The sequence below is a fragment of the Grosmannia clavigera genome (genome assembly GCF_000143105.1).
Source record: "Grosmannia clavigera kw1407 unplaced genomic scaffold GCSC_140, whole genome shotgun sequence".
NCBI lineage: Eukaryota > Fungi > Ascomycota > Sordariomycetes > Ophiostomatales > Ophiostomataceae > Leptographium > Leptographium clavigerum.
The window spans coordinates 452,040-470,884 of NW_014040801.1; the positions used below are offsets into that span (position 1 = coordinate 452,040).

Sequence of the window (18,845 nt, forward strand, 5' to 3'; positions counted from 1 at the left end):
TCGATTAAGGGGAACGCGTTCTGCTTTTCATGCAGGCTATCTTACGTGTGTCTTATTATTGTATACCCGTACCCGTTCTCCGTACTCCTTTTTTACGCGCTTCGTTACTAGCCAACGCCAGCTGATCCGCCTTGCGCTTCCTCAAGCTCCCAGACTAAGCGCTGCAGCTATTATTATTGCTGCAGACCCGTTTCGCTGGATTTGTGGGGCCGCCGCTTGCTACTTAGATGGCGTCCAGTGACTGCTAAGATACTATTATGTAGAACCTGCAGTGAGGCTTCTGTACCTACTCCGTAATAAGTATTGAATCTCGCTATATCCACACCACGGGCTTGCCGGGAGATCTTCCTGAAACCTCGCGTTTCTCTAACTGGGGCATTCCTTTCTCAGAAATGCGTCTAAGCCCCGTCTCACACACGACTCGTAATGAATCGTACAGATCATACGGAGTTATATACGGAGTAGAATTGTCTCCTCTTATGCTAGATTGTTGTAATACTGCTGATGTACGGAGTAATGACACACAAACGAGGCTGTGCATAGCCTGCTGAACTGTCTTACAGAGAACCCCCGAACCGGTCTAGGACCTGCTGTCCCATGTTCCGCCGTCTGCCCGCATCGCCCGACCCACCGTCGACTCCGCTAGAGGCGCCGGCAGCACCTGGCACCGTGTCCTCCTCTTCCAACCGTCTGCGCAGGCCTTCGAACTCCTCTCGGCGTTTGTACGGCCGCTCGCCCACCACCCAGCCGGGAATGCGCCACCGTGTTAGCCGGTCGGGCAACACGCCGTTGCGCCATGCGTGACCGACAATCCAGCCAACGCCTGCCGTCAACAGCGAGCCGGGCCACTGAAACAGTGCTAGTTGTGCAGCAAGGAAGTAGCGGTACGACTTGTCCGAAAAGGCCACGCCCACAAAGTCGTCAGTACTCTCGGGCGGCGGCTCGGCCGCCGACGAGAAAGCTATCCGATATGTGTACATGTGTGGCACTATCGAATAGTACTGGGCCAAGATTGCAAACACCACGGCTGTTGGGCCGGCCGGGATATAGTTGGCATGGCCGAGTGTTACGACCCTCAACACATAGGCCAAGACCGGTGGTATGACTGACGTAAGGAGGGTTGTCGTTGCGATAAAGGACTTGTCCCGGTTGTCGTCGTTAGCAACTTGTTGGCAGAAGAAAAGCTGGCAAACTGCAGAGAGGGGACGCCAACTCACCGCGTATTTCTTAGACCCCCACATGCGCTCAACGACGCGCATCTGGTAAAGTGTCATGCAGGCAAATAGCACCTCGGACGAGTTGGTGTAGCAGAGCTGGTACGTCAGCAGGCGCCATGTCTGGTGGTATCGCAGGATCTGTGGGTCGATCAATATGTAGAAATAGTGCTTGATGTCAAAGAGGCTCGCGCCTATCGACGCCGAGACGAGGCCCAAGACGAGGCTGCGCGTGACAGGGGCGTTTGTGAAGGACATGACATCAGCGGGTCAGGGCTAATGCGATGCGTATCAACGTTGACTCCTCCACCTGCCGTGTTGCCGTATTGCAAAGAAAGCAAAAGAAACAAGATTCGTCTATTCGTCGATTCGTCGCTTTTTTTTTTGTTCTATCTGGTCTCCTCAGCTTATTTCGCTCTCGTTTGCTCTCCCTCTTCCGGGCTTCCGGTGTCGGTGCCGAGTGGTTACTGCCTTCCTGTGCACCAGCTGCTTTCGGCTCTGTACCGTTTATCGCATGATAGCTGCTATATTTTCGGAAGTAGTGATGCACATGGACGCAGCTTTGCTTGCCCGTCGGCCTTTCAAAAGCTTTGTATAGCTTTGTAACGTGAGTCGCAGTTGCCACGATGCACTTATTCGTGAGGAAGGAGAGCTGCTCCACCGCGCCTCCAGCCCCCCCTCTTTAAATAATGGATCACGTCAGCAGCTCATTACCGCTGTGTAACTGTGGCTGGTCCTATCACAAGCCAAAATAACAAATTTGAACTGTCGTGGCCGCAAGTCCTCTGCTCACCACCACAACCATCAACACCGCTACCGCCCCCCATCATACCCTTGATGCGGACCCCAGACACCCAAGTCCGCTCCACGTCGTCCGCTCTCTGGACTTTCAACGAGCTTGCAGCCGATCCCATTCGACATGTCTGATCTCTACATTTCTCGCATTCGCAACTGGTTGCTCAGCTCGCCTCCGGCAGAATGGGCGTTGCAGCAGTTGCGAGAGCTTCTTATCGGAGCCTTGAGTCAAGGCCCCATTCCGCAGCATATTTCCTTTGAGATGGATGGCAACAGGCGTTACGCCAAGATGCACAAAATCGAGGCTATTGAGGGCCATCACCTCGGCTTTGAGGCCCTCGCTAAAGTACGTGCCATCTCATCTGTCTTACCAACAATACAAATCTAACACTATTTTTTCTCTTATGTAGGTCCTGGAAATATGCTACAAATGCGGTGTCAAGGTTGTCACTGTCTATGCCTTTAGCATCGAAAACTACCACCGACCTCAGTATGAAGTCGATGGCTTGATGGAGCTGGCCAAAGTCAAGCTGCAGCAGCTCATGCAGCACGGCGCTGTTTTGGATCGGTATGGGGTCAGTGTTCGTGTGCAGGGCCAGCGCGATCTCATTCGCGCCGACGTGTTGGAAGTAGTTCATCGCATAGTTGAAACGACAAAGCACAACGCCAGGTATGTTTTCTCTCTTTCCATATCGGCCTCTTGCCTGTTGCCGAAAGATCTCGCTGCTGACGTCATGCTACTCAGAGCGACCCTGAACATATGTTTCCCATACACCTCGCGGGAGGAAATCTCACAGTCCATCCGAAACACAGTCAGCGAATACTCGAGCCCGCCACGACCGCAGAACACACCCTTTTCGCAAGCTCGCATCAAGCAGACGATCCTATCCAAGCAGCTAGACCGACCTGAGCTCTTGTCTACTATTAGGGAAACTTCACCAGCCCCGTCTGTTTCGCGCTCTGAAGAAGCTGATGGATCAGTCTCGTCTTCGACCACTTTGCCACCCGACTCCCCGTCTCGGAACTCTGGCCCTGCAGACGTCACCATCTTGCCAAACCCCGAGGCAATCACTGCAGAGACAATCGATAGCCACATGTACATCACCGGAGACCCGCCGCTCGACATTTTCGTCCGGACGAGTGGCGTTGAGCGGCTGAGCGATTTCATGCTATGGCAATGCCACCAGAATACCGAAATATTTTTCCTCAAGTGTTTCTGGCCCGAGTTTGACCTGTACCATTTTCTTCCCGTCCTTGTTGAGTGGCAGCGCCGTCAAAAACAGAAGGCAGCAGACGAGAAGCCGCGCAAGCTTGTCAAACCGTGGTAGTCCGTTTCACAAACAATGACTTGGAAGACAATACTCGCAACCATGACAGATCGTCTCGCCAACAATTTCATTCCCTACCTTGCGTCCTATGTATATTTTTTACACCGAATATCGCCAACGTGCTCGCATGGCATCGAACCCTATTGCTCTTTTTCCATATGCATACAGTCATTTGTGTTTTTCTTTTCGCCAAATCAGCAGCTGCATGTGCTTTTCTTTTTCCTCATAATGGGTGGATCAAAACGGCGTTCTTTTCAACTATGCGACTCTATAACAAGCTGGTTTTATTTGTAGACATGCTAAAATAAGACGAGGCTGTGGTGGGGGAAGTTGCATATCGAACAAGTCAACTGCACCCGATGTATCTTTAGCACCTTTTACACGGTTTATCTACCTTATTTGCGACATGACATGAAGGGTTCGGCCTCCGGTACCACAAAATTCCGACACGTGGGTCCGCTTCGGCGGGCGATGGCTAGGATAGGTGCGTTTATTGAGCACCTATCGCATTTTGGTGGAGGATTAGATCCCACTGTTGCCGTGTCTCCTCTTCGCTTCTCCCCCATCTCAAGGAAATTTGCGCGTCTACAGTCGAGAGCCGTGGGAACAACGTCTACCCATGAATCTGCTCGCAGCTATGCTGTGATTCTGCAGGTCATTTGCGAACTACAATCACTCCCTCTCCCCTTTACTGGCTTCCACCGTCTTTCCTTGGCACCGTCGCGCTGAGAAGAAAAAAATATCTTTCTTGCGTACACCTTCTGTTAAACAGTCGTTCTGCCGATCCTCTCCCTTATTGCCTCTACCTCCTCCTTCGCTCCCAGGTCATTCTTTTTCTCATCCTTCCCTCACCGGTTTTCCGGTCTCCTGCTCCCCGACTCCTCTTTCTTTCTCAATCCGGCTCGGCTTACTGGTTCGACTTGTCGAACAGCCTCCTGCCGGTACAATGAAGACGGCAAAGCCTCCCACAGCTGCGCCCGAGACGATCCCTGCCCGGCGCTCGCAACCGGTGCGACAGACTAGGACGAATCCGCCGCGAACCTCGACTACGGCGAGTCGAAACCTCGGCCGCGACAGCGTTATCGGCAACGCGAGACACGAACAGCCCATCGACATTTTCCCCGGTATCACCCACTTCTCCGACACGATCACCGCCCTCCCCAAAGAGCTTGTCAAGCACTTCACTCTTTTGAAAGAGGTCGATGCCAAAATCCACGTTCCCCAACAGGCACTTTTTAAGCTGATCGACAATGCCCTTCGCTTGCCCACCCCCAACTCAACAAGATCGCCCTACGATGGCACCCCCGTTGTCACAGAGGCACCGGCTTCGGCTCCAATGACCGCCCATAATAGCACCAGTGGTGCCGACCTTCATGTTCATAGAGCCCACACGCTACCAGCCGTCCCCCAGGCAAGTCAAGGCCAGCTGCAGAACGTCGACGATGTTTTGGGCGAGCCGGCCTTCAATCGCAGCAACCTGCCACGAAGACAGCTCTTTCGCCAAGTCGCATTTGAGATAAAGGAGATGCTCGTGGCATTGGAAGAAAAGAACCATGTCATTTCCACAGCAAACGATGCTCTAAATAAGCAGCTCGCCCGGATCGACGATATCTGGCCACATCTGGAGCAAGAGTTCAGCGAGGAGGCGAAATGGGGCAGTGCGACGCATTGGGCCTACCCAGAAAATCGAGCGGCTCATCGCGCAACCAATAATGCACAGGCCGAAAGATCACGACGCGAGGGTGCCGCCAATCTGTCAGCTGCTGCGCAACAGATCGCCGAGGAAGCTGCAGCGCGCAGCGACGCGCGAAAACAGGCGGTGGCTGCCAGGCGAAGCCAGAAAAACAACCACCACCAGGACTCGGACGCTGACAGCTACAACCAGAAAGGAGACGCGAAGAAGGCATCGAGTTCGAAAACAAGAAAGCCTCTGCCTGAGCCGAACCCTGCCGTCGGTGTTGGACTGGGCATATCTGGTGCCACTGTGACACCTAGCGCAAATGGAACAACCAGCTCATCCTCACGACGGAGGAAGGTCGAAAAGCCAGCGTCTGCCCAGCCCATGGAACGGGCTCTCAGTGGTGTCTTTGGTGCGACTGGCGTTAACGGCAAAACGAGAACATCAAGTCCAAGGGAATCGCCAGCGCCCGATGGCGGTGCCAAGAAGCGCAAAGCTCTCCCTTCAGGAGGAAATCAAGCGAAGAAAACGTGCGTCTCCGTCTACCTCCGTTTTGTTCCTACTGTTACTAACCCACGCCGAATCGCACAGTCGCAATGGGACCTCGGCTGCTTCATCGCCCGTCATTGGCGCTTTTCCCGATATGAAATTTGCCCGTGGCTCGCCGGCTCTTGCGACTAGCATTCTCGGGAGTCCCTTGCCTGAAAGCATTGGCAGGTTTGACGACATAGTCAATACCATCAACGGCAGTCTTGGCATCAGTAGCACCACCATGAGACCGAGCACTATCAGTGACATAGGGAGCAGCAGTGCGGTCGTTGGTAGCAACAAAGCTATAGACGGTCTGAAAACTGCCACCAGCATTCCCGAACCCGACAGGAATGATGGTATCAAAGCCGCAGAGAACGTCGAAACCGGCCTAGGGTCCGAAGCTGGTGATAATAAGGTCGTTGCTGGCGCTAGCAAGACGCCCATCGCGGCCCCAAACAGCGGTACGACTTTGAAGAAGGTCGAAGAAGGCGAGGGCGCACTTGAGCAACCCGCATCCCAAAGTCTGCCAGATGCATTAGCGCCTGGTCGAAGCCTTGACCTGTTGCAATCGATTATCGGGAATGGACGGCAGCAGTCAACGCCTCTAGCATTACTAGTGGAGACTCAAGCGAACAACAGCGGTTCAATTCCTGCACAAGCCAAGGAAAAACAGGACGTTTCGATTGCACGCTCTGTCGCCGACAAGGCGGCGATGCCAGGAAAGGAGATAACAGCTCCGCCATCAGTGGCTGTAGGAGGAGCTTCTATCAGGGGTGAACCTTTCAAGGCAGAAGCAATCGACAGCCCACCGGCTAACGCACCACCGGCCAAAGTGGACGAACCGGTAGCTAAGAAAGAGTTGACGCCAAATGCGATATCAGTCCCGATCACTCAACCACAGCCAGTGACAACCAAGAGTGGGCGAGCTAGCAAACCTTCGACGCCTGCCCTAGGAACATTTCCTGAGACATCTCGGTCGCGGCCATCGCGTACGACAGAGAACGGAGGTACCGGTGGTAATAACAGCAGCACCAGCAGCACCAGCAGCAACGGGGCCGTCAAGCGCAGCCACAAGAAGGGTGCGTCGATATCGTCGCAGGCCCATGCGCATGCAGCCCTGGTTGCAAATCTTGTTGTCGAAGCAGCACACGGCAATGGCAATGGCTACCATAGCAGTGGTAGTGGCACAGGCACCAGACAGCAGCAACAACAGCGTCAGCACCAGGACGAGGATGAGGGAGATCCACTGTACTGCTACTGTCAGCAGATCAGCTTTGGTGAGATGATTGCGTGCGACGCCGATGACTGTGCGCGCGAGTGGTTCCATCTGGAATGTGTAGGGCTGCGTGTGGCGCCCAAAGCGAACGGTACGTGCCCTCGGGCTCTTCCCCTTTACTCATCCTCGACACGAGGGTATCGAGCTGACAACGTTGCAGTGAAATGGTATTGCGATGACTGCAAAAAGCGCCTCAAAGTTGGTGAGCGCAAGACTAATGGGCGGTGACGAAGAGCTGTGCTTGATACATACAGTTGATTGTAAGATACATCTTGAGAGCATTGGGCTGGTTTCTGCGGGGTTTTCCTCCCATGGTCTGTTTTCACAGCTCGGCATTGGATCTGTCACTCACCCATGCATTTGGGTTCAGCGTTTGTAATTTCCTCTTCGTCTCGGTATCGTCATCAATTTCAATGTGTCGTGTTATCAGAGGCCGATGTGTCTCGTCCGCAGAAGCTAGTGGTTTTCGGAAGTCATGTGAGGCGTACTTATTTTCGTTCATACAAAAGATACAGTGGACCTGGAAGCTCTCCTTTGCTTACCAATACGAAAGCAGCGCCATAAGCGTAGCGGCAACAGACATTGGCGGACTTGGCGACCAAGAAGACCAAACATGTGGCTATGTTCAGAACTTGGACGTCTGTTGGTTACACGCGCACGTGGTCTACGAAGCTTTGTTCTGATTTCGGTCACGGGGCTGGCCTTAAGCGGCGACCGTTTATACGAGCTGGCATCGAAATCCGACGGACTGCGGCGGAGATTGGGGACGAAACGCAGGAGATGGGCGAAAGCCTAAAGCCGAACGTTGGCGGCTTGCCTCGGCTGGCATGGTGCAATAGCTGGGACAGGAAAAGCACGCTTTGAGTGGTCCTCATTCGTGAGTCAGATTTCTCCAGTTATATCCATACGGCCCAGGAGTCACTGCCGTCGTACCAAGTGGCGAGATTCTTCCACTTTCCCTATTTTGTCGTCAAGTAAATAAACTTCCCCAGATTTTCAACCTGCAAGCGCAACCGATATCGCACATATTTGACACTTCTCCACCAAGCCTCCGTTGTCGCACACTAGACACTTATGTTTTTTACCTCCTTCCTTCTTGCCCAAAATGACAATGATCGGAGAAGGAGGTGGCAATGGCTGCAAGCGGTAACGGGGTTGCAGTATGACCGGTTTCCACTACTCGTACGTACAAGGATATACATTCGGTTTGAGCGGTTGCATTGCGCATCACTGCCAATGGTCCGAAATGAGGTGGCCGGAGGAGTGGGAGAAGGGGGAGAGGACGAGTGCAAATCACCAGACTTGCATGTTTGTGCGTCATTTCAGACCGCAAGAGCATCCCTACATCTTCCTGACGGACCAGCGTGCCGGTGAAGTAATTGTTAAATAACACAAACGGTATGACTGGTCAACAGGCGGCGGCTGGGGTAATAGAGCCTGGGCATGTGGTGCATACAGACAGTAGCTAAAACGCTAAAACACACATTCTATTAGCAAATCGCCGGCCAATCAGAGCACAGCATATGCAGTGGCCTTGTGCCCAAGTGACTGGAAACGCCCCCAAAAATGGCGCCTTGCCCGTCCGATTTTCATTACTTAATCGACTGGTGGCGAAGAGCGCCAGTGCCGGGGAAAGGAGTATGTGTGTACGAGTACGAGTAGTCCAAACAAGTACGTTGCCTCGAGCTATCCTTCTAGTTTTCCTTTTTTCCGCGCCCTGTACTTTGCCCCTTACCTCTTCTGCCCCTGGTCGCTTAGCATTCTTCTTCGCCTTGCTAATATTTTCGCTGTATTGTTTGTCACTCTGTATGTAACTGCGAGGCCAAGCTGCGAAACCGCTCTACACATGACTAGGATACTTTATTGTGGCGAAGACGGATGCGTACTGTTATAAAGGATCTGCCTCATCGAGCAACGTGCGTTTGCCCTCGTCGTCTAGCATCTTAAAGACAAACTTTCCCCCTTGTCCACTGTATACCCAACTCGTAAAGTACACCAAGGCTATCGTCATTTTATCTACAATACACACCACTCCTCCGTCTTCAATAACTTAGTCTTGGGCAGCTGATCACTATTCTTCGGTGTTTTCACTAAAACGGAAAGAGCGACACGCCATCCCGCCCAACCGTGACGTGTTGCCCTGTTTGGTGTCTGGCTGTTGTATAGCTCTTGTGCTCTTCGCACCATTTCCCCTTGTGCGCTCTCCTTCGCGCCTTCCCGCAGCCTCGTTGTCGCGGCTTGGGGGACCCACAACGGTAGAAAGAGAGGGGCGAGGGAAGCAGGGAGGAACGAACGAGTCTGATCACGGGGCGACTCTCTTACTGAACCATAAAAGCGAAAGGTCGAGAGGAAGAATACGAACCTTTGCACTTCCCCTCTTCTGCCTCTGCAACAAAGCAACCATCTTGTTACCTAAAAGTCCGGCTCGTTGACTAATAGAAAACACCTGTCTGGCTTTGTCGTTTGTGTGTCTGGGTCACTTATACCAGGCCGGATATCGTCACGTTCGCCTCGACTTCTGCCCTCTCCCTCTTGTCTTGTCTTAAAGGCCTGCACAACCCACATCCCACGATCCGATCACACCAATTTTATATCGACTCTGTGCAGCACCAGTTTGGATGAGCCAGTCCCGTCCGTCCACGCAACACTACCACCCACCAACCCAAGATTTGAACATAATGTCCAGGCTTCTTCAGAAGAGGGTGCCCTCGCCGCCCCTGGATTCGGGGCGACCATCCTTCTCGTCCATTCGCGAGCGTGATTGCGACTGTGCGCAGTCCTTCACGTCAACCAAGATCTCCTCGTATATTTCCCTAAACCAGCAAGGAAATGTTCAGAGGCGGCAGTCTGCCGACGAGATTGCAGTGCTTGATGACTCGTGCTCTGCTTCTCCTGCTCGTCCATCCTCCCCCAAAGTCAGCACTTCGTCACCATCTTCTTCTCCATTGGGGGCTCCTGCTTTTGACAGCTCAGTCACCTGGATAAGTGGGGGTGATCGCTACGACGAAGAGTCGCACAGCTGCATGAAAGGGCAAGACAGCCTACTTGATCTCAGCACCATGCAGCTGGACGATCCGAACATGAACATGGAAGTTTCTGGCCTTGATATGGAGGGTGGAGCTGATATGGCAAACACTGTGGACATGAGGCAGCCGCTGGAATTGCTGCCCGTCGAGCTTTTCCGTGAGTTCTGACTCAAATCACCCCTATCTTAAACGGTTCGATGCATGTTTTTTTCTGACCTTCACAGAGTTTGTTCTTGAACATCTTATTGTCGATATTCCACCAAATGGCATCGACCGCCGCAATGTCGATCTGGTGTCTCTTAATGTCACGTCGCGGTCCATCTATGGCAAGACCCTAGAGGCACTGTATCGGCGAGTCACCATCCCACATTCACGCATCTTTCAAAAGTTTCTAGCACAAATTGAGGCTTACCCCGTCCGCGGCACTTGGGTACACCGTCTTGACTTCTCCCATCTCAACCCCATCAGCCTCTTTTCATCTGTCAGCAAGCGCTACGCCGCCCGTAACCTCACGTCGGAGACGCTCCTTCGTTGTCTGGACCTCACACCCGAACTGCACGAGTTTCTCGCCCAGGACTACATTGACAGCGACTTGAGCGAGGACGTTCTTCGAAAGGTGTTCACTGGCCTGCCAAAGCTCAAAGCCCTCGACCTATGCGGCTCCTCGTCTATCTCGTTTCGAAACGCCTTCACCTCTCTCGTTGCTCGCCCACTACCGACTGGGGATTGGCCCGAATATCTTGGCATCGAAAGGCTTTCTTTACACAAATGTACCTCATTGACACCTGCTGTCTTTGATTTCTTGCTGCCGAAGCTTGGCAATCTTACTCATCTGGACGTGGCCGGAACCGGGATTACGGACGCGGCCCTCCACAGCATTCCTGCTACAGCTTGCCTAACGCATCTGAACCTGGCTAAGTGCTCACTACTTACCGCAGATTCTGTGATCGAATTCTTGGCACACCACCCCGCTGTGAATCACGAGCATGGTCTCGTTTTTTTGAGCTTGAGCTTCGACGCCTCTATTTCCGAGATTTTTGGCGAATCTGACGTTTCGCGGCTGCTCAATATCATGCCTGAGTCGCTGAAGTCGCTCAGCCTTAAGGGTAGCAAGATGAGCCAGTCCCACTTGCCTCAACTCCGGATACTTTCCAGACACCTGGAAGAGCTGGCCCTTGGCCGTGGCTTGACTCTTGGGGATGTCGGGGCCCTTGTGGTACCACCACAGTCCACTTCCGCGGATATTAGGGGCACCAGCGGTGACAAAGCCTGGGTCCAGCCTTCACTTCGATACATTGACTTGACGGACATGACCGCGGAAATCTTTGATCTGTCTTACCTCTATCTAGACAGCCGGCTCCTGGACCCTGTCACTGCGCCACTGGAAGTCATCGAGGTATCAGAGGACGTGTTCAAGCGTGTTTCCAAATCAATGGGCCCACTAAGCCGCATGGGCTGGCGCAGATCTGAGATTGGTGCTCGATCCTGGTTGGTTCGTGGAGGCGTTCCTAGTGGCAGCCGACCAGCCTTGGCTGTAGGCAGCTTTGCCATGGAAAACGGCCAGCGACCTTGGAAAATGGGTGCGCAGTCTTGGGGGATGCGCAAACTTCCTGTTGCCCATACTAAAGTTGGCGGCATGTATGGATCGTACATGTTTGGCAGAAAGTTATAGCATTGCTTCGAGAGTGTTTGAGGGTGATGCAGCGAGGTGTCTGTTTGTTTCTCTTTGCGCAGGGGGTTTCGCGAATTTGATCAGTCTGACTTTCGATTTTCGTATGCATAGCAGATACCAAGGACTCAGCGTTATATAGAGTACGAAATGAAGGCATTCACAAGATAGACTACGGAGTACGGAGTACCTCTTCCCAAAATTAGATGCAGACGTGCAGTTAGCCAATCGAATGAGGTTAGAAGAGGACGTGCTGAGGCTGGAGCGTGGCTGACGGTAATAAGTTAGTGCCTGAGGCAGTCAATGTTTCCATTCGAAAACTAGCGCGTTTGGATATCCCGCAGCCCAGGACAATTGGATTTTCAGATCCCTTCATAGCTTCCCCTTCTTCGCATCTTTCAAGCTCCGCCGTCACATCGGCGTCGTACCATTGATTTTATCGCCTTTCGACCCCACCGTGTACCGGGACCTCTGTGTGAGGCTCCTCTTAGAACACCGACATTATGGCGCCAGAAGGGCGGGACACGCCGTTCCGCTCGGCGGAAATGAGCATGGTGCAGCTCTACATCTCGAACGAAATTGGCCGTGAGATTGTCAACTCTCTCGGCGAGGTTGGCCTCGTGCAGTTCCGCGATGTAGGTTTCTTGAAACTCTGTGGATGACGCGACGTGGTATGATGACGGAAGACGGAGTTTTGATGCTGACCAAGGTAGCTGAACGATGGCGTCAGTGCTTTCCAGCGAGCCTTCACGCAGGAGATCCGACGTCTGGACAACGTGGAGCGACAGCTGCGTAGGTGAAGATGGAAAAATCCGCGTGGGTGGTAGATTGGCTGACGCCAGATTAGGTTACTTCGCGGCACAGATGGAAAAGGCCGGGGTGCCTCTGCGGAAGCTCGACTTGGACATGGAGACCCTGGCGGCACTGAGCACAGCCGAGATCGACGAGCTGGCCGAACGCAGCGAGAGCCTGGAGCACCGAATCTCTCAACTCAACGAGAGCTATGAGACGCTGAAGAAGCGCGAGGTGGAGCTGACGGAGTGGCGCTGGGTGCTCCGTGAGGCCGGGGGCTTCTTTGACCGAGCATACGGTAACGTGGAGGAGATCCGAGCGTCGACGGACGACGATGACGCGGACGACGACGCGCCTCTCCTGCATGACGTGGAACAGCAGGGTCAGGTGACGACGGCAAACGGCAACGGCAACGGCAACGGCACAGGCAGCGAGCCACAGCCGGCGTCGTTCTCGGGGATGAACATCGGGTTCGTGGCAGGCGTGATTGCCCGCGACCGTGTCGGAGCGTTTGAGCGGATTCTCTGGCGGACGCTGCGCGGCAACCTGTACATGAACCAGTCGGAGATCCCGGAGGCGCTGGTGGACCCGAGCACGAACGAGTCGGTGCACAAGAACGTGTTTGTGATCTTTGCGCACGGATCGGAGATTCTGGCTAAGATCCGCAAGATCTCGGAGTCGCTGGGGGCGGAGGTGTACAGCGTGGACGAGAACAGCGAGTTGCGACGGGACCAGATCCACGAGGTTAACGCGCGGCTGAGCGACGTGCAGAACGTGCTGCGCAACACGCAGACGACTCTGGACGCCGAGCTCGAGCAGATCGCGCGGTCGCTCTCGGCCTGGATGGTGCTCATCAGCAAGGAGAAGGCCGTGTACAACACGCTCAACATGTTCTCATACGACCGGGCTCGCCGCACGCTCATCGCCGAGGGCTGGTGTCCGACGCACGACTTGTCGTTGATCCGATCGACGCTGCAAGACGTGACGGACCGGGCTGGACTGGCGGTGCCGTCGATCATCCACGAGATCCGCACCAGCAAGACGCCGCCGACCTACCTCAAGACGAACAAATTTACCGAGGCTTTCCAGACGATTGTCAATGCCTACGGCACGGCCACGTACCAGGAGGTCAACCCGGCGCTGCCCGTCATCGTCACCTTTCCCTTTCTCTTCGCCGTCATGTTTGGCGACTTTGGACACGCAACGATCATGCTCTGCGCGGCGCTGGCCATGATTTACTGGGAGCGGCCGCTCAAGAAGGTGACGTTTGAGCTGTTCGCCATGGTGTACTACGGCCGCTACATTGCGCTGGTGATGGCGGCTTTTTCTGTCTTCACCGGCCTGATCTACAACGATGTGTTCTCCAAGTCGATGACGCTCTTTGACAGTGCCTGGGAGTGGGATGTGCCGGAGGACTTCCGTGACGGCATGACCGTCTCGGCGCGGCTCAAGGGCGACCACCGCTACCCCTTTGGCCTGGACTACATGTGGCACGGCACGGAGAACGACCTGCTCTTCAGCAACAGCTACAAGATGAAGATGAGCATCATCCTGGGTTGGGCGCACATGACGTACTCGCTGTGCTTTGCCTACGTCAACGCGCGCCACTTCAAGCGGCCGATCGATATCTGGGGCAACTTTGTGCCGGGCATGATCTTCTTCCAGGCCATCTTCGGGTACCTAGTCATCTGCATCATCTACAAGTGGACGGTCAACTGGCCGGCCATCGGCCAGCAGCCCCCCGGCCTGCTGAACATGCTGATCTACATGTTCCTGCAGCCGGGCACGCTAGACATGCGGCTGTACAAGGGCCAAGAGCACGTGCAAGTCTTTCTGCTGCTGCTAGCCATGGTCCAGGTGCCGATTCTGCTGTTCTTGAAGCCACTGTACCTGCGCTGGCAGCACAACCGGACGCAGGGCCACGGCTACCAGGGCATTGGTGAAGGCGCGCGCGTGAGTGCGCTGGACGACGACGACGAAACCACCGGCAATGACCATGCTGTCGTGGACGGCCGGCCCAGCCTGGGCAGCGATGGCGAGGCCGTGGGTATGCTGGCACAGGATCTCAACGAGGACGGCGAGCACGAGGAGTTTGAGTTTAGTGAGGTGATGATCCACCAGGTCATTCACACAATTGGTGAGTTTTGCTTTCTTCTTTTTCTTTTTCCGTTTTCATTTTTCTAACAATGCAGAATTCTGTCTCAACTGCGTCTCGCACACGGCTTCATACCTACGTCTGTGGGCTCTGTCGCTGGCTCACCAGCAGCTGAGTGCCGTGTTGTGGTCGATGACCCTAGGGCCGGCTCTGGCAATGCATGGCGTTGTGGGCGTGATTGCCATTGTCATCACGTTTGCCATGTTCTTCGTTCTTAGCATCATCATCTTAATCATCATGGAAGGTGTGTCGGCCATGCTGCACTCTCTGCGTCTTGCCTGGGTCGAGTCCTTTTCCAAGTTTGCCGAGTTTGGTGGCTGGCCGTTCCAGCCTTTCTCCTTCAAGCAACAGATGGAGGAATCGGAAGATCTGAAAGAGTACTTGGGCTGAAGGGGTTACTATTTCGAGTTTCACCATTGGTCTGCCCTTTTGTTTGTTCCTGTTTTTTGTTTCACTTTCATCCTTGTAGAAAACAGTTTCCTATATGGTTTGCCTTTTGTTTTCCCTGTAGCATAGTAGACATAATTTGGAAGAGATTTCTATTTTACTTGCGAGCAATAGTTGAAGCTGAAAGGTGTCTTGTCCCGCTGCGCTATCTTGTATTGACTAGAAATGGAGGCCTGATCATCCTTCGAGATGCCCTTTTGCCGAGAGACATCGGTGGTCACACCATTCAAGGCTAGGCCGCCCTCCATCACAAGGATGAGGTTGCATGCATTTGGGGGGCGCATGAGTAGCGTGCTGGCAGATATCGGCCGGTAACTCGACTGAGACATCCGTCAGGGGGTTGGTTATTTGGTTCTCTTTTTTCTTCTTTTTTTTTTTTTTTTTTGTTTGTTTTTGTACTCCGTATTATGTCTTCTTTCTTTTCTTTTGTTTCGTACTAAGCTGGGATTCCCCCCTTTTGGTCCTTCCCAGAACGCTGGGACTTGCCGTGCCTGAACTGCACAGTCCCCTACAAGCGGCAGGCGCTAGGCACGCGTGACACACACTCGCAATTTCATCGTGGTTTAATTACTGCCAGATATGGCGCAGCTTCCTCGTTTGCTGCTGCCAGTTGGTGTGCTATACAATAGCGCCCCTTGCCTGAAAGGGCAGACAGGATCCCACATAGAAGTAGCATGCAGTTGTACGAAGTACTCCGTACTTGTAGCAAGATAATACGAGTAGCAGTACTCTGTACTCGTTCAGAATAGTTATCGTGTCTGAGCGCAGACGCTGATCTCGCTCTTACAAACCCCTGCGTTAGCTGTCCCCTTGCAGCCTCGCTCCCACATTCCGCCCTGTGTGTTCGCCTGCTTCCCATTCAGACAAACAAACAGCCATGCGTCTGACGAGGCAATTATAGTAGGGATGCTCAGCAGTGTCACAGCTCCCAATGGGCTGTCCCCCTGGCCCAGACTGTGAGGGAATTATCACTATGCTGCAGCAGACTTGATTATTTGTAATAGGACGGCCCGGAGAGTCCGGCAACACACCCTCGTGTGCGTTGAGTGTTTCCAAATGCACACGCGTCATGCAAACGTCCTTGTCACTGCTACTCCTTCCACCAAGCGTGAGCGATTTCTTGTTCGGTACAGTGCAAACGATAAACGGCCAAGGCTTTGTAATTATTTCATGCGGTTCTATTCTGGTAGCGATTGATACCAAGTAATGCAGGTCTACTGTAATGCAGGTCTATTCTAATGACTCCAAAGCCCATTTTCCCAAATAATTAGGCACGGCTGCCAAGACATATATGATGCTCAAGGGGTATTCCAACGATAAAGCAAACCCAAAAAGGATCGCCATCCACGATCCCATGCTCCATGTCCCATGCCGGCTCCATGTTCAGAGCTAGTCTTTATTCTTGCCTCCAGGGCTTGAATGGCAAAACCTGCGTTCAGACAAGGAGAATGTCGCCTTCTTCCGTAGGCTGCCGTTCGTAGACAATGCTACCCCAGACTCGCCAATGGAGAATGCCGAGGTGTGCCAGGCGAGTGGCCATCTCCTCAACTCCGCCGTCCTCCCGAGGATCGACATCGCGAGTAGTCGGCGCCACTGGAACAATGGCGGGTGTGGCCTCTGTAGAACGGCCTGGTGTCGGGTGAATACGACCACCGGCAGCGACAACGAACAAGCCGACGCTAGGCATTGTCTTGTAGTCCCTCACACGACGTGCAAGTGCAGAGAGTAGCCGTCCCCGGAATGTATGCTCCACCTTCTTTTGCACATGAGAACCCGTGGCCATGGCCGCCTCGAGGCGCTGCTCTATCCGGTCCAACGACGTTTGCTGCTGATGCCGCGACTTTGAGAGAGCACGGTAGATCTCTACGGCCATCTTGGGTCCCAGATCACTCCATCGTTGCGCTGCTGGAACACCCGGCGTTGCCGTCTGGAGCAGTGCCACGAGCCGGGAGTACAAATCCCGGGATCGCAGACGGTCTTCTGCAAAGTCGGCAGCGAAATGCGGCGGCGTTGAGCCGCAGTTGGAAGGAGTGGCAGAGTTTCGGGGGGACGACGTGGTCGACCCAAAGGTACTGAAATCCAGGCTGGACGGGCGCGATGATGTCGGCGAAGCAGGGACGATAGATGATGGTGGAGTGTTGAAGTCGAAGACAGAGGCCGAAGACGTCACCCAGGATTCGCTTCCGATCTGTGAATTTCGCTGCAATACGTAAGCCGGAACCGCAAGAGCAGCCGGGCTGAAACGGGAAGCCGCCGCGCTGGATGAAGCAACACCGTCGGCCTCATCGTACACCTTCATGCAGATCTCCAAGTAGATGGCGTCCAGCATGTCGGAGCGCAGTTTGAGAAGACGCTCCTCGTCAAACAAGAAGGTGTTCGGGACCCTCTTGGCCTCGACAGACGGCAACAGAAGCTGGCATAGCCCTGTGAAGAATGTTGCCATCTCGCCAAAAGCTTGCCGATGCCGTATAGCGGGGCTTTCAAAGTCAACCTTTGCCTGCTCATACCACTGTTCGGCGCTGGAGACCGACATGCGACCATTCTCGACTCGTTTGCGGAAGAATCGCTGCTCAAAGTTCACCGTGTCCTCGATAAGCAGCGGCCGCAGACAGCGGATCTGATGGTTGGCCACATCAAGCTTCATGGCCTCGAGCACACTCAGCAAGCTGGATAGGCCTCGGACCAGCTCGTCCATGTCGTTTTCCCGGTTGCCGCGGCTAAGCTCCTTATACATCTCGTCCACCCAGTCATCCCGCATCGGAGCGCAGTGCAATTTCAGAACGGACGAGAGCCAAGCCGCGAGCTTTTCCAGATCGACGACGCCTCGGCTGAATTGCTGCATCAGCAAGGGCACATTAAGCCCTTCCTCCAGCAACTCGCGATCACGGGCTGGCACGAGTGTCTGGATGATGTCCTTGACGGCGTTGAGCAAGGCCGGTAATGACCACTCTTCGCCGTTGTCGTGAGCCTTGAGAAACTCATCACGGTTGGAGACGAACTGGACGAGTTCACCACGAAGGGTGTTCCAGAACTGCTGTGCTTTCTCCTGCTTTCTGCGGCCTTTTTCTCCGTCGAGATTCGGGCGGAAGTGTAGATCCGGGTCATAGTTGATATCGTGGCGAAGTTTAGGGTTGTGGATGATTTTGCCCACGTCTAGCTCGCTGAGTGTAGCTTTCGTCACGGGGGGTTCCAGCTTCTGCGAGTGCGCATCCTGCTGCCGTTGGTGGTAAGGATGCCATAAGTCAGGGTGTGCTGCTGACGAAGACTGTTGAGCCTGTCGTGATTGAGACGGGGACTGGTGTGCGTGCTGCTTACGCTGCTTCGACTTGATTTGTGTTGCCTGCTCTCGGTGGCTGTGCTGCTGTTGCGGTGGGATTTGTGGGTTCTGCTGCTGCTGTTCGGCAATTTGCTGCAATTGCTTCTGCTGCTCTTGCAGTTGTTCAGGCGATATCGGTTGGGGATGGAGTGTTGACTGTGATGGGTGCTGACTTGGCTGATATGCCATAGGCGGAGTCGCGGATCCAGCATCCGGGGGGCTTTGTGCTCTGTTTGCTGTTCCGGCAGATGACCGTGGATCTTGCTGTGATGCGACGCCGCCTGTGAAGTTGCCCACGACGACATTTTGTGGTGCTGGCGAGCTCCGAACTTCGGCAGCCGGCTCGACTGGGCCAGATTCGGTTTCTGTCTGTGCCCTAGCGCGACCCGACGCCAGAGTGCTGTCGACTCCACCACTGGTGCCTTGTTCGCTCATTCTGAGTTCAGTTGAGGCTGTTGAGATGAAAGGGCAATGTTCCCGAATCTTCAAATGTCCCCCTTTCCTTGGTTAGAAAAGGCAAGATAAAAGGCAAGCTCTCCTAGGGTGATGGCGGATAGAATAGATGCTGAAAGGAGGAGATAAATATGTGACAGAAAGGATGCTAGGGTACTGGTTAGC

General features: G+C 54.0%; 6 protein-coding genes across 6 annotated transcripts; 4 read left to right on the plus strand and 2 right to left on the minus strand.

The window, feature by feature from the left end:
- Positions 1-557: 557 nt before the first annotated feature.
- CMQ_856 (uncharacterized protein) lies at positions 558-1,472 on the minus strand (the record flags this gene model as incomplete). Its single annotated transcript, XM_014317935.1, has 2 exons — positions 558-1,139; positions 1,218-1,472. The coding sequence occupies 2 exons, from the start codon at positions 1,470-1,472 to the stop codon at positions 558-560; spliced, it is 837 nt and encodes a 278-aa protein (XP_014173410.1).
- A 661-nt stretch (positions 1,473-2,133) lies between these two features.
- On the plus strand, positions 2,134-3,337 carry CMQ_1246 (dehydrodolichyl diphosphate synthase; the record flags this gene model as incomplete). Its single annotated transcript, XM_014318325.1, has 3 exons — positions 2,134-2,355; positions 2,420-2,679; positions 2,755-3,337. The coding sequence occupies 3 exons, from the start codon at positions 2,134-2,136 to the stop codon at positions 3,335-3,337; spliced, it is 1,065 nt and encodes a 354-aa protein (XP_014173800.1).
- A 946-nt stretch (positions 3,338-4,283) lies between these two features.
- Positions 4,284-7,050, plus strand: CMQ_595 (phd finger domain containing protein; the record flags this gene model as incomplete). Its single annotated transcript, XM_014317674.1, has 3 exons — positions 4,284-5,545; positions 5,607-6,760; positions 6,983-7,050. The coding sequence occupies 3 exons, from the start codon at positions 4,284-4,286 to the stop codon at positions 7,048-7,050; spliced, it is 2,484 nt and encodes an 827-aa protein (XP_014173149.1).
- Positions 7,051-9,500: 2,450 nt separating this feature from the next.
- CMQ_1382 (leucine rich repeat domain containing protein) lies at positions 9,501-11,520 on the plus strand (the record flags this gene model as incomplete). The annotated part of the gene is made up of 2 exons (XM_014318461.1): positions 9,501-10,005; positions 10,073-11,520. 2 exons carry the CDS (start codon positions 9,501-9,503, stop codon positions 11,518-11,520), a joined length of 1,953 nt encoding a protein of 650 aa, XP_014173936.1.
- A 500-nt stretch (positions 11,521-12,020) lies between these two features.
- CMQ_1399 (vacuolar ATPase) lies at positions 12,021-14,854 on the plus strand (the record flags this gene model as incomplete). The annotated part of the gene is made up of 4 exons (XM_014318478.1): positions 12,021-12,152; positions 12,231-12,309; positions 12,365-14,446; positions 14,502-14,854. The coding sequence occupies 4 exons, from the start codon at positions 12,021-12,023 to the stop codon at positions 14,852-14,854; spliced, it is 2,646 nt and encodes an 881-aa protein (XP_014173953.1).
- Positions 14,855-16,346: 1,492 nt separating this feature from the next.
- On the minus strand, positions 16,347-18,662 carry CMQ_1458 (cyclic-AMP-mediated signaling protein; the record flags this gene model as incomplete). The annotated part of the gene is made up of 1 exon (XM_014318537.1): positions 16,347-18,662. The coding sequence occupies one exon, from the start codon at positions 18,660-18,662 to the stop codon at positions 16,347-16,349; it is 2,316 nt and encodes a 771-aa protein (XP_014174012.1).
- Between the last annotated feature and the right edge of the window lie 183 nt (positions 18,663-18,845).